General features: G+C 44.3%; 2 protein-coding genes across 7 annotated transcripts; one reads left to right on the top strand and one right to left on the bottom strand.

The window, feature by feature from the left end:
- Positions 1–206: 206 nt before the first annotated feature.
- LOC115168669 (pepsin A-like) lies at positions 207–14,814 on the top strand. 3 transcript variants are annotated; one of them, XM_029724147.1, is made up of 9 exons: positions 207–308; positions 921–1,065; positions 4,360–4,477; positions 4,884–5,002; positions 6,218–6,414; positions 6,637–6,753; positions 8,192–8,336; positions 8,663–8,761; positions 14,322–14,814. In XM_029724147.1, exons 1-9 carry the CDS (start codon positions 250–252, stop codon positions 14,457–14,459), a joined length of 1,137 nt encoding a protein of 378 aa, XP_029580007.1. In that variant the 5' UTR covers positions 207–249; the 3' UTR covers positions 14,460–14,814. The 3 variants fall into 3 exon arrangements, with proteins under 3 accessions (XP_029580007.1, XP_029580009.1, XP_029580008.1); XM_029724149.1 differs by lacking the exon at positions 207–308 and adding an exon at positions 633–638; XM_029724148.1 differs by lacking the exon at positions 207–308 and adding an exon at positions 696–803.
- A 2,389-nt stretch (positions 14,815–17,203) lies between these two features.
- On the bottom strand, positions 17,204–19,557 carry LOC115168668 (uncharacterized). Of its 4 annotated transcripts, XM_029724146.1 has the most exons (7): positions 19,457–19,557; positions 19,280–19,326; positions 19,012–19,172; positions 18,584–18,701; positions 18,345–18,454; positions 18,120–18,166; positions 17,204–17,861 (listed from the first exon to the last, which is right to left on the bottom strand). In XM_029724146.1, the coding sequence occupies exons 2-7, from the start codon at positions 19,285–19,287 to the stop codon at positions 17,676–17,678; spliced, it is 630 nt and encodes a 209-aa protein (XP_029580006.1). In that variant the 5' UTR covers positions 19,288–19,326; positions 19,457–19,557; the 3' UTR covers positions 17,204–17,675. The 4 variants fall into 4 exon arrangements, 3 of the variants coding, with proteins under 3 accessions (XP_029580006.1, XP_029580004.1, XP_029580005.1); XR_003870720.1 differs by having other exon boundaries at positions 19,065–19,326; XM_029724144.1 differs by having other exon boundaries at positions 19,012–19,326.
- Between the last annotated feature and the right edge of the window lie 577 nt (positions 19,558–20,134).

Below are 20,134 nucleotides of genomic sequence, written 5' to 3'. Positions count from 1 at the left end.
TGACCAGAGGCATATGGGTCCTGTTCAAAAGTAGTGGACTATGTTGGTGATAGCGTGCCATTTTAGGACATACCCATTGCATGATATTGTTTGCTAAGGGAAGGCATGGCATGACATGGTCAATTGGCTGTGGATTGGAGTTTTTACTGGCTGTGGATTGGGCCCTGGTGTACAGGATAACTGTATATAAGGCCTTGGTTCTCCTACTCTAACTTCACTCCCTGAATCTAAGAAGAACTAGAAGCACCCATGATGAAGTGGGCTATCGTCTTGTGTGCCATAGTGGCCCTCTCCGAGTGTCATACCAGGTAAGTCCTGTTCCTCTCCGAGTGTCATACCAGGTAAGTCCTGTTCCTCTCCGAGTGTCATACCAGGTAAGTCCTGTTCCTCTCCGAGTGTCATACCAGGTAAGTCCTGCTCCTCTCCGAGTGTCATACCAGGTAAGTCCTGTTCCTCTCCGAGTGTCATACCAAGTAAATCCTGTTCCTCTCCGAGTGTCATACCAGGTAAGTCCTGTTCCTCTCCGAGTGTCATACCAAGTAAGTCCTGTTCCTCTCCGAGTGTCATACCAAGTAAATCCTGTTCCTCTCCGAGTGTTATACCAGGTAAGTCCTGTTCCTCTCCGAGTGTCATACCAGGTAAGTCCTGTTCCTCTCCGAGTGTCATACCAAGTAAGTCCTGTTCCTCTCCGAGTGTCATACCAGGTAAGTCCTGTTCCTCTCCGAGTGTCATACCAGGTAAGTCCTGTTCCTCTCCGAGTGTCATACCAGGTAAGTCCTGTTCCTCTCCGAGTGTCATACCAGGTAAGTCCTGTTCTTTTCTTTTTTGTCTGTATATTCTGTTTGTTGACACTAGGTCAAATTCCTAGTACATGTAACTGTCGAATAACGGTGATTCAGATTTTGATTGTGTGTTTTCAGGATTTCTCTGATCAAGGGGAAGACGGCCAGAGAGACCCTGATGGAGAAAGGTATATGGGAGGAGACTAGGCAGAAGTTCCCCTACAACCCTATGGCGAAGTTCAACCAGACTGGTGCAGATGAGGCAATGACCAACGATGCTGATGTAAGGCAGAGTCAGGAGCAGTATGGTCATATTCTGCATTAGCCTAGTGACTGATCTGTTTGTGCTGTATAGCCAATGACCATGAGAGTTATATACCATTATATACAAACAGATGTGGTACCAGGCTAGTCTACAAAGGTTATATTGTAGGATTCTTCTGATTTATACTGAATAAAAATGTAAATGCGTCATGCAACAACTTCAAAGATTTTACTGAGTTACAGTTCATATAAGGAAATCTGTCAATAGAAATAAATGCATTAGGCTTTAATCTACGAATTTCACATGATTGGAAATACAGATAAGTGTCTGTTGGTCACAGATATCTTTTTTTTAAAAAGGTATGGGCGTAGATCAGAAAACCAGTCAGTATCTGGTGTGACCACCATTTGCCTAATGCAGCGCGACTCATCTCCTTTGCACAGAGTTGATCAGGCTGTTGATTGTTGCCTGTGGAAAGCTGTTGTCCCACTCCTCTTCATTGGCTGTGCGAAATTGCTGGATATTGGCGGGAACTGGAACACGCTGTCGTACACATCAATCCAGAGCATACCAAACATGCTCAACGGGTGACATGTCTGGTGAGTATGCAGGATATTGAAGAACAGGGACATTTTCACCTTCCAGGAATTGTGAGCAGATCCTTGTGACATGGGGCCGTGGATTATCATGTTGAAACTTGAGGTTATGGCAGCGGATGAATGGCACGACAATGAGCCTTAGGATCTCGTCACGGTATCTCTGTGCATTGAAATTGCCATCCATAAAATGCAGTTGTGTTCGTTGTTCGTAGCTTATGCCAGCCCATACCATAACTCCACCACCACCATGGGCCAGTCTGTTCACAGTGTTTGACATCAGCAAACCACTCACTCATATGACGCCATACACGTGGTCTATAGTTGTGAGGCCGGTTGGATGTACTGCCAAATTCTCTACAACAATGTTGGAGGAGACTTATGGTATGGAAATGACCATTCAATTCTCTTGCAACAGCTCTGGTTGACATGCAGTAAGGCCCAGGGCCATTTCACTTCCTCCGCACCAACCCTATGATTGCGGGATCAACCTTCAACCTTCTCCCAGCTGCTGACCCGGGCGTTCACCACAGCTCCCATATTGGTTCATCCTGACATATCCCATCAGTTGATGGTCGAGACAGATGCTTCGGATGTGGGAGTGGGGGCTGTCCTGTCCCAGAGTTCTGCTCTGGACTTCAAGCTAAATCCCTGCGCCTTCTTCTCCCATCGCCTCAACGCCACAGAGAAGAATTACGATGTGGGGAATGTGGGGAGGAGTGGAGACACTGGTTGGAGGCGGTGGAAATCCGTTCATTGTGAGGACGGATGACAAGAACCTGGAATATCTCCTCACCGCCAAGCGTCTCAATTCCAGGCAAGCTCGGTGGGCCCTGCTTTTCACCCGGTTAAATTTTTCCCTCTCCTACCGACCGGGATCCAAGAATATCAAGCAGGATGCACTGTCATGCCGCTATAGCCCCGCGGCTACACCCTCAGACCCCGAGACCATCCTTCCCACCTCATGCCTTGCGACGGCACTCAGCTGGGGAATAGGGAAGCAGGTCTGTGAGGCGCAGCGTTCCCAGCCGAACCACGGGGGGCCCAAAAAACAGGATATTTGTGCCTGATGCTGTCTGCTCCTTGGTCCTGGAGTGGGCCCACTCCTCCAGGCTTGCCTGCCACCAGGGCTCCCGTCGGACCTTGGCCTTTGTGTGGCAATGCTTTTGATGGCCTACCAGGGTCCCAGAACAAGACTCCTCGGCAAACTCCGGCTGGTCTTCTTCAACCTCTGCCTGTCCCTCACCATCCCTGGTCTCACATATCCCTGGACTTCGTCACGCGTCTTCCCCCGTCTGATGGCAACACCGCCATCCTGACAGTAGTGGAACAGTTTTCCAAAGCCGCCCATTTCATTCCTCTCTCCAGGCTACCCTCTGCTAAAGAGACGGCCCAGCTCATGGTGCAGCATGTCTTCCGGATCCATGGACCCCCGGTGGACATGGTCTCCGACCAGAGTCCTGAGTTCTCGTCCCGGTTCTGGAAGGCATTCAGCACGCTCATTGGGTCGTCTGCCAGCCAACCTCCGGGTTCCCCCCTCAGTCCAACGATTATTTGCCGCCTTGTCTCTGTCAACCTCACCACCTGAAGCCAGCAACTCGTGTGGGTTGAATACACCTGCAACACCGTCCCCTGCTCTGCCACTGGAAGAGGTCGTCATACCCTTGGCCCAGATGTTTGTCCGCCCCTGTCGCCATACCTGGAAGAGAGCCAGGTCAACTCTTCTCAAGACCACCTCCAGGTATCGATGAAAAGCAGACCGCCACCGGACTCCGACTCCCCGGTATCGTCCGAGCAGAGGGTATGGCTGTTCACTTGAGACCTGCCTCTCCCGGTGGAGTCCCGCAAACTTTTCCCCCGCTTTATCGGCCCTTTCATTTTACATTTACATTTGACATTTTAGTCATTTAGCAGACGCTCTTATCCAGAGCGACTTACAGTAGTGAATGCATACATTTTTTTTTCTTTTTTTTTCTTTTCCGTACTGGCCCCCCGTGGGAATCGAACCCACAACCCTGGCGTTGCAAACACCATGCAAACACCATGCACCATGCTTTCCCCATCTCCAAGATTATTGCTCCTGTCTGTCTCTAGTTCTTGTTTTCTAGCTTTCCCCAGTATTTGACCATTCCGCCTGCCGTGACCCTGAGCCTGCCTGTCGTTCTGTACCTTGTTATACCACCCTGGATTACTGACCTCTGCCTGCCTTGAGCCTGCCTGCCATTCTATACCTTTCGGACTCTGCTCTGAACTACTTACCTCTGCCTGCCCTTGACCTGTCATTTGCATGCCCCCCTTGTTTTTGAAATAAACTTTTGTTACATTGAAACTGTGCATCTGGGTCTTCTCCTGAGCCTTGACACATGTAGGTAGGGGTAAAGCGACTGTGCATAGATAATAAACAGCGAGTAGCAGCAGTGTAAAAACGGAGGGGGGGGGGGTCTACTTGAAACATGTAGGTATTACAGACTCGGTCAGGGAGAGGTTGAAAATGTCAGTGAAGACACTTGCCAGTTGGTCCGCCCATGTCTGAGTACACGTCCTTGTAATACGCCCCGCGGCCTTGTGAATGTTGACCTGTAAATGTCTTGCTCACATCGGCTCACATCTGTATAGAAGACTGTTCAGTTTATCTACATACCAGACAAACGACTGTTCAGTTCATACTGCAATACTCTGACTTACAGTACATCTCTGTCTCCCCGTCTCCCTGCAGTTGTCCTACTATGGCGTGATTTCCATTGGAACCCCTCCCCAGTCCTTCAAGGTCATCTTTGACACTGGCTCCTCCAACCTGTGGGTTCCCTCTGTCTACTGCTCCAGTCAGGCCTGCCGTGAGTATACTCCAGGGGTCAGAGTAGTCTCTGGGTAGTCTCTCTGGATAGTCTCTCTAGGTAGTCTCACAGTGTAGTCTCTGAGTTCTCTCTCTGAGTCGTCTCTTGTGACAGTGTTGCACAAACAGTTTCATATTAAGTACCTTGCCAGAGAATGGGAGACTTGGTTATGGGTTGAGGTTCGTGTCTGAGGGGAGTACCTTGAGGTTTACTGCATAAGGGGGTTGGCTCGACACAATAAAACATGAAATTGGACAAATGTATTTGAATGTTTTCCCCTTTACAGTGTGTATTGCAGAGAATAACTCAATGTTTGAAATACCAATGAATCAATTAATGAATGTTCAGTTTTGCAATGGTATGGTATGTGCTTGATCTGTAATAAACATGTTCATATTTTGAATAGAGAACCATGACAAATTCAATCCTGGATTGTCAAGCACCTTCAAGTGGGGCAGCAAGACTGTTTCCATTCAGTATGGAACTGGCAGCATGACTGGACAGCTGGCATACGACACTGTTTTGGTAAGTATTGTGAATGTAGCTAGCTACCTATTATTGTCAGAAGCGTCATGCCCATAGGGGGCACGTGCCCTCTAAGATTTGTCCTGCTTCAATATATTTTTTTATAATAGCACTAGACTTCTTTTCCCCCGTACTAGCACTGACTTTGCTGATAGGTACTTTATTGAGGAAAAAATGACTTAACATGAATGAGAAGTGATTGTTCCATTTAGCTATCTGAAGCTGAATGCACAAACTGCAAGTCACTTTGGATAAGAGTGTCTGCTAAATGACTAAAATGTTATTAATAACATATTTTTTCTTCTCTGTAATACTACTAGCCACACATTTTAGCCACACATGTTATGAAATTGGCTTTAGTTAGCCCAGATAGGTTCCCAACCTCAAAACTAGCTAATAAGAAGCCATTTCAGGCTATTATTCAACTTAGAGTAGCTAGCTTGTCTAACTATCTTAGCTGGCATGCCTAATGGCAAGGTTGGCAGACTTTAGAAAAGCTAGCAATAACTAAATGTACTGAATGAGAGTCACATTCCTTTCAATCTTTTACCCAGATTTTAACAGAGATGTAGAGAATCATATTTGGTTTCTTAAAAAATAATAACACCAGTTAGACAGCTCAAGAGGTATGCTTAGATATGCTGGAAAATATATATGTTTTTCTTTTTACATATAATTAAGTGTAATTATTATGGCTCTAGTTTGCTGGAAAAAAGCTGTTTCAGTTTTATTTTTGTATTGCTAAATTATCAAATTTACGGACGGGGACCACCCCCCCATCCATCCTAATGTAATTTGTGCCCCTTCAGATTTTTGGGGTGCACGACGCCCCTGATTATTGTGATATATTTTTCATTGACACTTCATACTGTACATTACATACAACCCCAAAATAATCTTAGTCACATTTTATAACGTCACATGATTAAAAAAAAAATACACAAGTATATTAGTAACTGCCTCCAGTATAGTCAGCATAGAAATATAATTACTATTTTGGGTACACTCAATATGGTCGCCGGTCCACACATCACAAAGCAATTGAATTGGAAATTCCGTTCTAGTAATTATATTTCTATGTTCCCAGGTGCACTCAATATGACATAATCAATTTGGCCCATCACAGTACATTTAACTGAAATGGGGATAACCATTCTAGTGTAATTCTATTTCTATGGTGCCAAGTGACTGACGTCTGCTGTTGTGTGTTTCCAGGTGGGAGAAATCTCTGTCACCCAGCAGATCTTTGGTGCCAGTGAGACCGAGGCTCCCTTCATGTCCTACATGGTTGCCGACGGTATCCTGGGCCTGGCTTTCCCCAACCTGGCAGCCTCTGGAGTCACACCAGTCTTTGACAGCATGATGACCCAGGGTCTCGTGTCCCAGTCCCTCTTCTCTGTCTACCTGAGCAGGTAACATAGTTACTGTACAAATACACCTGGACGGGAGGTGGCATTTGGATGGCGAGAGTGGCATTTTGTCTTAGTTGTGATATAAATATCTAAGTACCAGTGCATTGATAGTAAATACAATTAAACAATTGCTTTAATACCTTTGAAGGAGAGGTGGCCTCCATTTAAAACATGTGTTGATGATTAAACAACCTTTTTTGACTATTTCTCCTCGACCAATAGAAACTCAGCAGAGGGTAGCATGGTGTCCTTCGGTGTCATCGAGCCTTCCTACTACACCGGACAGATCACCTGGATCCCCCTGTCCTTTGTGACCTACTGGCAGATCACCATGGACAGGTAGGTACACTAGTCCACACAGAGCCTATATCCATGTCCTATATACAGTGGCGGTTCTAGACCATTTCAACTGGGGGGGCCAAGCTGGGGCCAGTTGTACTGTTAGAGGGGCCAGTTACATTAGACGTTATTGTCATAACGTTTTCTTCACTGTCTAATAATGGATATAAAAAAAGAACGATAGCAAAAATTAGTTATGTAAAAATGATTTCATACTCCACATTTAGGGGGTCCAAAATTGTTGTCACAGGGGCACTGCAAGCCCCCCCCCCCCAGAACCGCCCCTGCCTATATATCGCCTTTACTCTCTACACAGAGCCTATATCCATGTCTTATATATCGCCTTTAGTCTCTACACAGAGCATTAAGTCCCTGTTCAACATGTTATCAACTTTTGGATCATCCCTTCATGCCACCTCCCATGACCTATAGACCAGGGGTGTCAAACTCATTCCATGGAGGGCCTAGTGTCTCCGGGTTTTTTGTTTTTTTTCTCCTTTCAATTACGACCTAGACAACCAGGGTGAGGGGAGTTCTTTACTAATTAGTGACCTTAATTCATCAATCAAGTACAAGGGAGGATTGAAAACTCGCAGACACATGGCCCTCCGTGGAATGAGTTGGACGCTTGCCATAGACTCATCGACCACATACACATTGTATGTAGCAGTACATAAAATGAACATTCCTACATCCCAGCCTGGTCTCATAAACTAGACGTAACATAGTAAATATAAATCCAAGACACTCAAATGAGTATGATATGGTACATAAGACAGATGTTTACTTAATGAAAAAAACAAAGAAGAATGGTTGGTTGGGGTGGATGGCTTGGCGTATAATGAGTTGGAATCTCATCATGGACAACTTTATCATTTTAGCTAATTATTAAATTTTCAACTACTTACTACTTTGTAGCTACTTTGCTACTACTTAGCATGTTAGCTAACCCTTCCCCTAACCTTAAACTTATTAGCTAACCCTTTCCCAAACCTCAACCATTTGACCTAACTCGTAAACTTAACCCTAACCTTAACCCCTAACCCCTAGCCTAGCTAACGTTAGCCAGCTAGCTAACATTAGCCAGCTAGCTAGAATTCATAACATATAATACATTTGCAAATTTGTAACATATAGTACGTTTAGCTTTTTTTTTTACATATAGTACATTCGGCAAATTCGTAACATATAAAACGAATTGTAATTCGTAACATATCATACAAAATGGGTGATGGACATCCACAAATTAATACATACCATACAAAACATAAAATATCATACTAAATGGAGTGTCTCAGTGTACTTCCAGTCTGGAGCCTATGACTGAATCTTGCCGTGCACTTACCAAGTTCAAGTTTATTTGCTCATTTAAAAAACACAATAACAGCAAGAAATACATACAACAACAGTTAAATCCAGCTAATATTTGTCCTTCCAGTGTTACCATCAACGGCAAAACAGTGGCTTGCAATGGTGGTTGTCAGGCTATCATAGATACTGGCACCTCCCTGATCGTCGGTCCAACCGATGACATCAACAACATGAACTACTGGGCCGGAGCCACCATCAACCAGTACGGATATGTGAGTGACACGCACGCACACACAAACGCACACACCGACCGACCGGTACAGAGATGTGAGTCCAATTATAGGGCTCTTCAAACTACTGAGCCAAGCCGAGCCAACTCAAGCTGCACTAAGCTGCCTGGCCTTGTTAACTGTTGGAACTAACCGTGTTGTTGGAACGGGGTGAACAAGTGTGAACAGCAAATATCTGAGCCAGCATATTTAGGTTGGAACCGGCATGGTATAAGTGTGTTTTGTTGTTGTTTTTCTCAAATAACCGGCTCCCCTTTCATTAACCACAGAATAAAGTATAAAGGGTGACGTTATTATTTCTCTCCTAGACCACCGTGAACTGCAACAACATCCCCAACATGCCCGAGGTGACCTTCACCCTCAACGGACACAACTTCACCATCCCTGCCTCTGCCTACACCATCCAGGTAGAGTCTACTGAAAGACATGTTACATACAACCTATCACCATCCAGGTAGTCTACTGAAAGACGTGTTACATACAACCTATCACCTCCCAGGTAGTCTACTGAAATACATTACATGCAACCTATCACATCCCAGGTAGTCTACTGAAAGACATGTTACATACAACCTATCACCTCCCAGGTAGTCTACTGAAAGACATGTTGTTACATCAAACAAATTCAATCAAATTTATTTATAAAGCCCTTTTTACATCAGCCGATGTCACAAAGTGCTATACAGAAACCCAGCCTAAAACCCCAAACAGCAAGCAATGCAGATGTAGCAGCACAGTGGCTAGGCAAAACTCCCTAGAAAGGCAGGAACCTAGGAAGAAACCTAGAGAGGAACCAGGCTCTGAGGGTGGCCAGTCCTCTTCTGGCTGTGCCGGGCGGAGATTATAACAGTACATGGCCAAGATGTTCAAATGCTCATACAGTGAGAGAAAAAAGTATTTGATCCCCTGCTGATTTTGTACATTTGCCCACTGACAAAGAAATGATCAGTCTATAATTTTAATGGTAGGTTTATTTGAACAGTGAGAGACAGAATAACAATGAAAAAACCCAGATAAATGCATGTCAAAAATGTTATAAATTGATTTGCATTTTAATGAGGGAAATAAGTATTTCACCCCCTCTCAATCAGAAAGATTTCTGGCTCCCAGGTGTCTTTTATACAGGTAACGAGCTGAGATTAGGAGCACACTCTTAAAGGGAGTGCTCCTAATCTCAGCTTGTTACCTTTATAAAAGACAGCTGTCTACAGAAGCAATCAATCAATCGGATTCCAAACTCTCCACCATGGCCAAGACCAAAGAGCTCTCCAAGGATGTCAGGGACAAGATTGTAGACCTACACAAGGCTGGAATGGGCTACAAGACCATTGCCAAGCAGCTTGGTGAGAAGGTGACAACAGTTGGTGCGATTATTCGCAAATGGAAGAAAGACAAAAGAACTGTCAATCTCCCTCGGCCTGGGGCTCCATGGAAGATCTCACCTCGTGGAGTTGCAATGATAATGAGAATGGTGAGGAATCCGCCCAGAACTACACGGGAGGATCTTGTCAATGATCTCAAGGCAGCTGGGACCATAGTCACCAAGAAAACAATTGGTAACACACTACGCCGTGAAGGACTGAAAACCTGCTGCGCCCGCAAGGTCCCTCTGCTCAAGAAAGCACATATACATGCCCGTCTGAAGTTTGCCAATGAACATCTGAATGATTCAGAGGACAACTGGGTGAAAGTGTTGTGGTCAGATGAGACCAAAATGGAGCTCTTTGGCATCAACTCAACTCGCCGTGTTTGGAGGAGGAGGAATGCTGCCTATGACCCCAAGAACACCATCCCCACCGTCAAACATGGAGGTGGAAACATTATGCTTTGGGGGTGTTTTTCTGCTAAGGGGACAGGACAACTTCACTGCATCAAAGGGACGATGGACGGGGCCATGTACCGTCAAATCTGAGAACCTCCTTCCCTCAGCCAGGGCATTGAAAATGGGTCGTGGATGGGTATTCCAGCATGACAATGACCCAAAACACACAGCCAAGGCAACAAAGGAGTGGCTCAAGAAGAAGCACATTAAGGTCCTGGAGTGGCCTATCCAGTCTCCAGACCTTAATCCCATAGAAAATCTGTGGAGGGAGCTGAAGGTTCGAGTTGCCAAACGTCAGACTCGAAACCTTAATGACTTGGAGAAGATCTGCAAAGAGGAGTGGGACAAAATCCCTCCTGAGATGTGTGCAAACATGGTGGCCAACTACAAGAAACATCTGACATCTGTGATTGCCAACAAGAGATTTGCCACCAAGTACTAAGTCATGTTTTGCAGAGGGGTCAAATACTTATTTCCCTCATTAAAATGCAAATCATTTTCTAACATTTTTGACGCGTTTTGATGCGTTTATCTGGATTTTTTTGTTGTTATTCTGTATCTCACTGTTCAAATAAACCTACCATTAAAATTATAGACTGATCATTTCTTTGTCAGTGGGCAAACGTACAAAATCAGCAGGGGAACAGATCAGAACCTCAGGAGTAAATGTCAGTTGGCTTTTCATAGCCGATCATTCAGAGTTAGAGACAGCAGGTGTGGTAGAGGGGACAGAGTCGAAAACAGCAGGTCCGGGACAAGGTAGCATGTCCGGTGAACAGGTCAGGGTTCTATAGCCACAGGCAGAACAGTTGAAACTGGAGCAGCAGCACGTCCAGGTGGACTGGGGAGAGCAAGGGGTCATGAGGCCAGGTAGTCCTGAGGCATGGTCCTAGGGCTCAGGTCCTCCGAGAGAAAGAGAAAGAGAGAGTGAAAGAGAGAGAGAAAGAAAGAGAATTAGACGGAGCATACTTAAATTCACACAGGACACACCGGATAAGACAGGAGAAATACTCTAGATATAACAGACTGACCCTAGCCCCCTGACACAAACTATTGCAGCATAATTACTGTAGGCTGAGACAGGAGGGGTCGGGAGACACTGTGGCCCTGTTCGACTATACCCCCAGACAGGGTCAACCAGGCAGGATATAACCCCATCCACTTTGCCAATGCACAGCCCCCACACCACTAGAGGGATATCTTCAACCACCAACTTACTACCCTGAGACAAGGCAGAGTATAGCCCATGAAGTTCTCCCCCACGGCACGAACCCGAGGGGGGCCAACCCGGACAAGAAGATCACGTCAGAGACTCAACCCACTCAAGTGACGCACCTCTCCTAGGGACTGCATGGAAGAGCACCAGTAAGCCAGTGACTCAGCCCTCGTAATAGGGTTAAAGGCAGAGAATCCCAGTGGAGAGAGGGGAACCGGCCAAGCAGAGATAGCAAGCGTGGTTCGTCGCTCCTGTGCCTTTCCGTTCACCTTCACACTCCTGTGCCAGACTACACTCAATCGTTGGACCTACTGAAGAGATGAGTCTTCAAGAAAGACTTATAGGTCGAGACCGAGTCTGCGTCTCTCACATGGATAGGCAGACCATTCCATAAAAATGGAGCTCTATAGGAGAAAGCCCTGCCTCCAGCTGTTTGCTAAGAAATTCTAGGGACAATAAGGAGGCCTGTGTCTTGTGACTGTAGCATACGTGCAGGTATGTACGGCAGGACCAAATCGAAAACATAGATTGGAGCATGCCCATCTAATACTTTGTAGGTTAGCAGTAAAACCTTGAAATCAGCCCTAGTCTTAACAGGAAGCCAGTGTAGAGAGGCTAGCACTGGAGTAATATGAAAAAAATGTGGGTTCTAGTCAAGATTCTAGCAGCCATGTTTAGCACTAACTGAAGTTTATTTTGTGCTTTATCCGGGTAGCCGGAAAGTACAACATTGCAGTAGTCTAATCTAGAAGTGACAAAAGCATGGATACATTTTTCTACATCATTTTTGGACAGAAATGTTCAGATTTTTGTAATGTGACATAGATGGAAAAAGCTGTCCTTGAAACGGTCTTGATATGTTTGTCAAAAGAGAGATCAGAGTCCAGAGTAACGCCGAGGGCCTTTACAGTTTTAATTGAGACAACTGTACAACCATCAAGATTAATTGTCAGGGGGCCTCCGGGGTGGTGCAGTGGTCTAAGGCAAATTCTGGGTTCGAGCCCAGGCTCTGTCGCAGCCGGCCGCGACCGGGAGGCCCATGGGGCGGTGCACAATTGACCCAGCGTCGTCCGGGTTAGGGAGGGTTTGACCGGCAGGGATATCCTTGTCTCATCGCGCACTAGAGACTCCTGTGTTGGGCCGGGCGCAGTGCATGCTTACCAGGTTGCTAGGTGTATGGTGTTTCCTCCGACACATTGGTGCAGCTGGCTTCCGGGTTGGATGTGCATTGTGTCAAGAAGCAGTGTGGCTAGGTTGTGTTTCGGAGGACGCATGGCTCTCAACCTTTGCCTCTCCCGAGTCCGCGCGGGAGCTGCAGTGATGAGACAAGACTGTAACTACTACCAATTGGATACCACAAAATTGGGGTAAAAAAAAGATTACTTGTCAGATCCAACAGAAGATCACTTTGTTTCTTGGGACCTAGAACTAGCATCTCTATTTTGTACGAGTTTAAAAGTAATACATTTGCCGCCATCCACTTCCTTATGTCTGAAACACAGGCTTCCAGGATATAGGCTATAGGATATATAGGATATAGGCCAATAGTTTTTTATATTTTCTGGATCAAGGTTTGGCTTTTTCAAGAGGCTTTTTTACTGCCACTTTTAGTGAGTTTGGAACACATCCGGTGGATAAGGAGCCGTTTATTATGTTCAACATAGGAGGGCCAAGAACAGGAAGCAGCTCTTTCAGTAGTTTGGTTGGAATAGGGTCCAGTATGCAGCTTTTAGGTTTAGAGGCCATAACTATTTAGCAATGTGTCAAGAGATATAGCATTAAAAACCTTGAGTGTCTCTCTTGATCCTAGGTCCTGGCAGTGTTGTGCAGACTCAGGACAACAGAGCTTTGAAGAGGAGTCAGTAATTTGCTTTCTAATGATCATGATCTTTTCGTCAAAGAAGTTTATGAATTTATCACTGCTGAAGTGAAAGCCGTCCTCTCTTGGGGAATGCTGCTTTTTAGTTCGCTTTGTGACAGTATCAAAAATACATTTTGGATTGTTCTTATTCTCCTCAATTAAGTTGGAAAAATAGGATGATCGAACAGCACTGAGTGCTCTTCGATACTGCATGGTACTGTCTTTCCAAGCTAATCGGAAGACTTCCAGTTTGGTGCAGCGCCATTTCCGTTCCAATTTTCTGGAAGCTTGCTTCAAGGCTCTGGTATTTTCTGTATACCAGGTGGCTAGTTTCTTATGACAAACGTTTTTTGTTTTTAAGGGTGTGACTGCATCTAGGGTATAACGCAAGGTTAAATGAAGTTCCTCAGTTAGGTGGTTAACCGATTGTTGTACTCTGACGTCCTTGGGTAGGTGGAGGGAGTCTGGAATGGCATCTAGGAATCTTTGGGTTGTCCGAGAATTCATAGCACAGCTTTTGATGATCCTTGGTTGGGGTCTGAGCAGATTATTTGTTAAGATTGCAAACGTAATAAAATGGTGGTCCGATAGTCCAGAATAATGAGGAAAAACATTAAGATCCACAATATGTAATCCACGGGACAAAACTAGGTCCAGAGTATGACTGTGGCAGTGAGTAGGTCCGGAGACATGTTGGACAAAACCTACTAGGTCGATGATGGCTCCGAAAGCCTTTTGGGGTAGGTCTGTGGACTTTTCCATGAGAATATTATGGTCACCAAAAATGTGAATATTATCTACAAGGTCTACAAGGTCCAATAGGAATTACATACAACATATCACCTCCCAGGTAGAGTCTACTGAAAGACATGTTACATACAACCTATCTGATCTTTAATGATGATGTGTTTCGGAGCAAGCTCCTTCATCAGAGCTCCCGTACATCTGAGACTTGACTTCTTTCTTTAAGATCCTAGTGGAGCAAAGGGCATCATATCTAAGAGGAAAAGTATGGTATCAGAAAGAAATCCTGATTTTACTCCCACCCCTCTCCATCTCTCTCTATAGGACCCCTACGGCTGCAGGACTGGTTTTAGTAACGGTGGATATCAGCAGCTTTGGATTCTTGGAGATGTCTTCATCAGGCAGTACTATGCAATCTTTGACAGGGACAACAACAGGGTTGGTCTGGCCAATGCTGTGTAAGAGATCCACTAGATCTACAGAGGTCCACTTATCCTAGAGATCTTAAAAGATCCGTTATGGCTAGATGAAATCCTGACAGCGGAAATCCGCATAAAAGTGCAATAGTGCGATTGAGTCGACATATGCAGCGAATACCATGAATGAAGTCTCCAGAAAATGCGGAAACATCACCTTTTAAATTTAAAGTGTGGTTTTCCGCAGTCTGGATTGAATCGAAGAGCTAGTTTACCAGGTAATGACTAATATGTTGTATATGTGATTTATGCTCTAAACTGGTTGGGGAAATGTTGCAGATTGTTAAATGTAATCAAATTCAAATGTATTTTAGCTTTCAAAATAAAGCCTATGTTCTGTGTTTCATTGTCTGTAGCTTTTCTTCCCTGAAGTGAAACTATCCTCTTGTGGAACCTCTTCATGTAAGAAAAGAATAGGGATAGAATATTGACCCGAACATAGTGGAGGCAGGTAGGCCCAGAGACATAGACCCAAACATAGTGGAGGCAGGTAGGCTCCGAGACATAGACCCAAACATGGTGGAGGCAGGTAGGCCCAGAGACATAGACCCAAACATAGTGGAGGCAGGTAGGCTCCGAGACATAGACCCAAACATAGTTTGAGTTTATTTTATTTTTACAGGGACAGTGCACATTAATCAACGTTTCAGTAAAAGTGCCGGTTTTAGCCAGCCGGCTAATTTTCAACCACAGTCCCTGGGCAGGTTATTAAAAACAATTACAATATAGACAATCATAGAACAGTGAGCACACGCAGAGTAACATAGGACAAGCAAGACATAGCATACAGACAGAGCAACATAGGACAAGCAAGATGTAGCATACAGATAGAACAAAAAGCAAGACAAAATCCATAAAAACAACAGTGTTTCCACACCTCACAAGCTACAGACAACAGACAACATGGAAAGCGGCAATACACAGCTAGGGATTATGTTCACAAATCTGATTGACCTTTAGCCATGTCTTCATGCATTTTGTGAAAGTGTGATATGTGGTGCAGTTATGTGTGTCTGATGGCAGTGTATTCCAGACATGGGACGCTCTCACAGAGAAAGCGGATTTACTAAAGGTGCTTTTCCTTAAGGGAACTATAGTCACCTCTCATGGCAGACCTTGTGGATCTGCTGCCATATGTTTAGATTTTCTGTTTAACAAAAATACTGAGTGGAGGGGGAGCCAGGCCATTTAGGATCTTGAATACAAGACATGCGTCGGTGTATTGCACCAGATTTTCCCAACTCAGGAGCTCATGCTTTCTGAGGATGTAACAGTGATGATGGCTATTGGGCTTCCTATTGAGCACTTTGAGAGCCTGTTTGTAGACAGACTGAATAGGTTTTAATGTTGTATAGCAAGCTTGGGTCCAACTAGTCAAGCAGTATGTTAAGTGGGGGAGTATCATCGATTTGAAGTACAGTCTTGCTACCTCTGTGGTCAAACAATTTCGTATAAATCGGAAATTAGCTAGGTTGAATTTGGTTATTTGAATTACCTTTTTCACATGCTTTTTAAAAGAGAGGTTGGAATCAAGTATGATTCCAAGGTACTTAAAATCAGATACCACCTGGAGCTTCTCCCCTGACACATAGACATCTGGCTCAGTAGCATCTGTTGCCCTCTTTGTGAAGAACATGCAAACAGTTTTTTTCACATTGAGATGCAAACACGAGTCACTGAGCCACTTTGTAACCTGGACCATTACAGTAGTGAGTTCTTGTGCAGCTTGTTGTTTGCTCTTTGTATGCACATATATCACTGTATCATCTGCATACATTTGAACTTCAGACCCAGTGCAGACGGAAGGCAGATCATTAATGTACAGGCTGAACAAGAGGGGCCCCAGTATTGACCCTTGGGGCACGCCCACATCATAGCTAAGAGTGGGTGACAGCTCATTGCTCACTCTGACGCACTGAGTTCTGCCTTCAAGGTATGATTTCATCCATCTCAAGGCATCGGGGGAAAAGTTGAACTTGGACAATTTTGTGATGAGAATCTCATGGTTAACAGTATCGAAAGCCTTCCTTAGGTCCAGAAACACAGCCCCAACAACGCCCCCTTTGTCCATCTTGGACTTCACATTTTCCAGAAGAAAGCAGTTGGCCGTTTCTGTGGAGTGTTTCGCTCTGAAGCCAAACTGCATGGAGTGTAATGTGAAGGGGCTGTTGTTGAGGTTGGAAATCAGTTGTTCTAGTGGAGGCAGGTAGGCTCCGATACATAGACCCAAACATGTTGGAGGCAGGTAGGCCCAGAGACATAGACCCAAACATGGGGGAGGCAGGTAGGCCCAGAGACATAGACCCAAACATGGTGGAGGCAGGTAGGCCCAGAGACATAGACCCAAACATGGTGGAGGCAGGTAGGCCCAGAGACATAGACCCAAACATGGTGGAGGCAGGTAGGCCCAGAGACATAGACCCAAACATAGTGGAGGCAGGTAGGCCCAGAGACATAGACCCAAACATAGTGGAGGCAAGTAGGCCCAGAGACATAGACCCAAACATGTTGGAGGCAGGTAGGCCCAGATACATAGACCCAAACATGGTGGAGGCAGGTAGGCCCAGAGACATATACAACCATCTCTTATTTGAATGGGTAGGGGAACTCTGTGTCTGTAAGGTTTTATCCAGAGGAAACTGATAAGGACATGGTGATTGGATGCCAGATAGTGTCTCTCAGCCTGTCAATAGAGCCAGCTTGTTGAAAGACAGTCAGAGTAAATCCTGGTGCAGTTGAGTTCTTTCATTTGTATAGTTCATAAGTCAAAAAGAATATACACATAAATCAATCATCTTAAAGCTAGAATCCGCAGTTTAAACAAAGTGGCACCCCGCTACTGTTTTGGTAAAAAGCGGAAGGATGGGCCTGTCTAAATCCTAGACAGAGCTATGGATAAAAGGACTGACCATCCATGATATCAACACTATAGTTTTAACCATGTGTTGAGGCTATAATGTGTTTGTTTACATTTACTTTGTTTACAAACATTGGAGTAAAACAAGCTTATATTTTTGGTTCTGATGGGGGTACGACAGATGAACTAAGCTCCTGAGGCATTTATAAGTTATATATAATTAAATAAAAAATATGTAGCAACTAACGATTATACAGATAGTCTGGTCATGACAGCATATCAAGACAACACAAACAGATCTGTGACCACCAGGCTAAGAAAGATACAGATACGTAACAATCCGGTTCAGCGTTGGTTGCTAGCCAGTGTGGAGTACACCACCGTCCCAGCAGGCTCTCTGTGTGTGTCAGGGTCATGACCTCTGGGGCTGCTGAGTGTCTGTAGGTTAGCATACAGCTCTGTGGTATGGTTCTCACGAGGTTTGAAGTCCACTGTGGTGTAGACAATACTGCTCTCCTCTTGAGGGACATGCTGCAGGAAACATACATATTAAATATTATTTGGTAACACTTTATATTAAGGTATATAACTGTATTATAATTTGTATTTATACATATGTATAAGTTGTTTATAAAAAGTTTATTACGGGGCCCACTGCAAAAGACATATCAACAGACATCATGGGTACGTCAAGCTCAAACACTAGTATTACCCTTTGTTGTTGTTTCTGGGACAAAACAGGACATTTGACACTGAGTCACGAAGACACCGTCCAAGTTTACCACTTACTGAGAGGATGTGGGCTGCTGAGTCACTGGAACTTGCTCCACATTTCTCTGTGAAGAACATGAAAATGACATCAACTTAAAGAACAGACACAGTGCAACAATGTCAAAAATCATTGAACGTCTACTGGCTAAAAGTCGTAGCCTACGTATTTGAAAGACGATTTAACATGAACAGCAATTCATGTATGAAACACTGAACGCTGTAACTGAAAGCCTGTCCTCTTACTTTTTGCCCTGACTTTGCGATGAATCACAGCAACTATGATTGAACAGATAACGATCCCCATCGTGATGCAGAGACCTGCAGTCAGTGGTATACCAACACTCCGGAAAACACTAACAGGAGAATAGGACAAAGATTACAAAATATTGACATAAGCATTACACCACTCCCACAACTATAACATTATCAACTAGAAGGAATAATTAACCAGTGTGTGTGTGTGTGTGAGAGAGAGATTGCACCTGGGGGAAACAGGCCCAGAGGTGTCTGAGGAGGATGATGATGATGAGGAGATGGAGGGTCTGATGGTTGATCTGACACGAGGTCGAGGGGGTACAGGACCGCTACGTCGACCACTATCTAAACAGAGACCGAATTTAATAAGCACTCATTTCAACACAGCGATCTGTTCTTTTACAAGTTGACTTAGCGTAGGCCGTCATTGTAAATAAGAATTTGTTCTTAACTGACTTGCCTAGTTAAGTCAAGGTTAAATTAAATAAATACATGTTATCTTCCTCCTACTGTACATGCTTACAGATTTCTTTGGCCTCAACACATTGGTTTACCTACAGTATGCATTCCAGTTTCTAATACCAGTTCCTAGAATAGAACAAAATAGTTCTTTACCTCATTTAAGATGATTTGACTTATTTATGAGGGTTCTTACCAATCTGGAGGTGAAAGTCAGAGTAGATATGATTCACACTGCTGACAACACACCTGTAGTCACCAGCGTCCACAGGTTTTAAATTCCTTATCGTAACGAACATTCCACCGTTGTATTCCATTCTTGATATTCTTCCCTTGTAGAAGTTGTTGACATATCCTCTGGTATTCACAACAGGAAATGGCTCAGGATATAGTTTATAACATAACTTCTCATAATCATTGTAGAAGGGAGGAAAGATAAATCTCAGCAGAACGTGTCCGTATACCTGTCCATTCACCTCCGTCCACTGTTGTGCTTCTATCTCAGGGTCATCTATCAAAACAAGCGAACACAAACAAACGAACACACACACACTTAGAAATGACCAAATATGGCACAAAAATCTCTTGCTAAACTTTTTTTTTTTTTTATCTCAATGAGACAAACCTGGATAAAATCTCACCTAATAGAAGAAGCAAGAGAAAGATAATCATTTTCATCTTCAGTGAAATACTCACTGAGGCTGGGCAGCTGTCCCCATACATCTTACTCACCAACCCCCCCCCCCCCCCCCCCCCAAAAAAAGGACCAAAGGTTGATAGCGGTTTGACATCACTGTTCTGACACCAGCCTTGTGATTAACTTCCTTCATTTGGGGGAGGGGATCTCTCTAACTTGCAATTACAAGCATTTCGCTACACTCGCATTAACATCTGCTAACCATGGTGTGTGACAAATAAAATTTGATTTGATTTTACAAGTTTTAGAGCACACTCATTATTGGCTTAGAGTATGAAGATGACAGGTTGTCACGGTACCAGCTCGGCCATCATGGTTCCAAGTAGTATCACAATACCTCTGTTTTGGTCGTAGAAAAACAAATTGTCTGGCCAAAATAAGAAAACAATCACAAAAAGGGAAGTGAAAGATCTTACACAATATAGCAGTGATTTATTTGGTATCAGCTTTTAGTTATTCAGACATTTTCATTCAAGCATATCCTTGATCATGGAACAAAATGCTTTATATGCAAAAATATATGTACAAATTACCAAATGATTAACCACGAATCACAATCAATCCTGTAGTCACACAGTCATCCGATCCTCCATAGGCATAGCCTTCACACAGTCCTTTACTA

The sequence above is a fragment of the Salmo trutta genome, chromosome 30 (assembly GCF_901001165.1).
Source record: "Salmo trutta chromosome 30, fSalTru1.1, whole genome shotgun sequence".
Taxonomy (NCBI): Eukaryota; Metazoa; Chordata; class Actinopteri; order Salmoniformes; family Salmonidae; genus Salmo; species Salmo trutta.
This window is presented reverse-complemented; position numbering and strand designations above follow the sequence as displayed.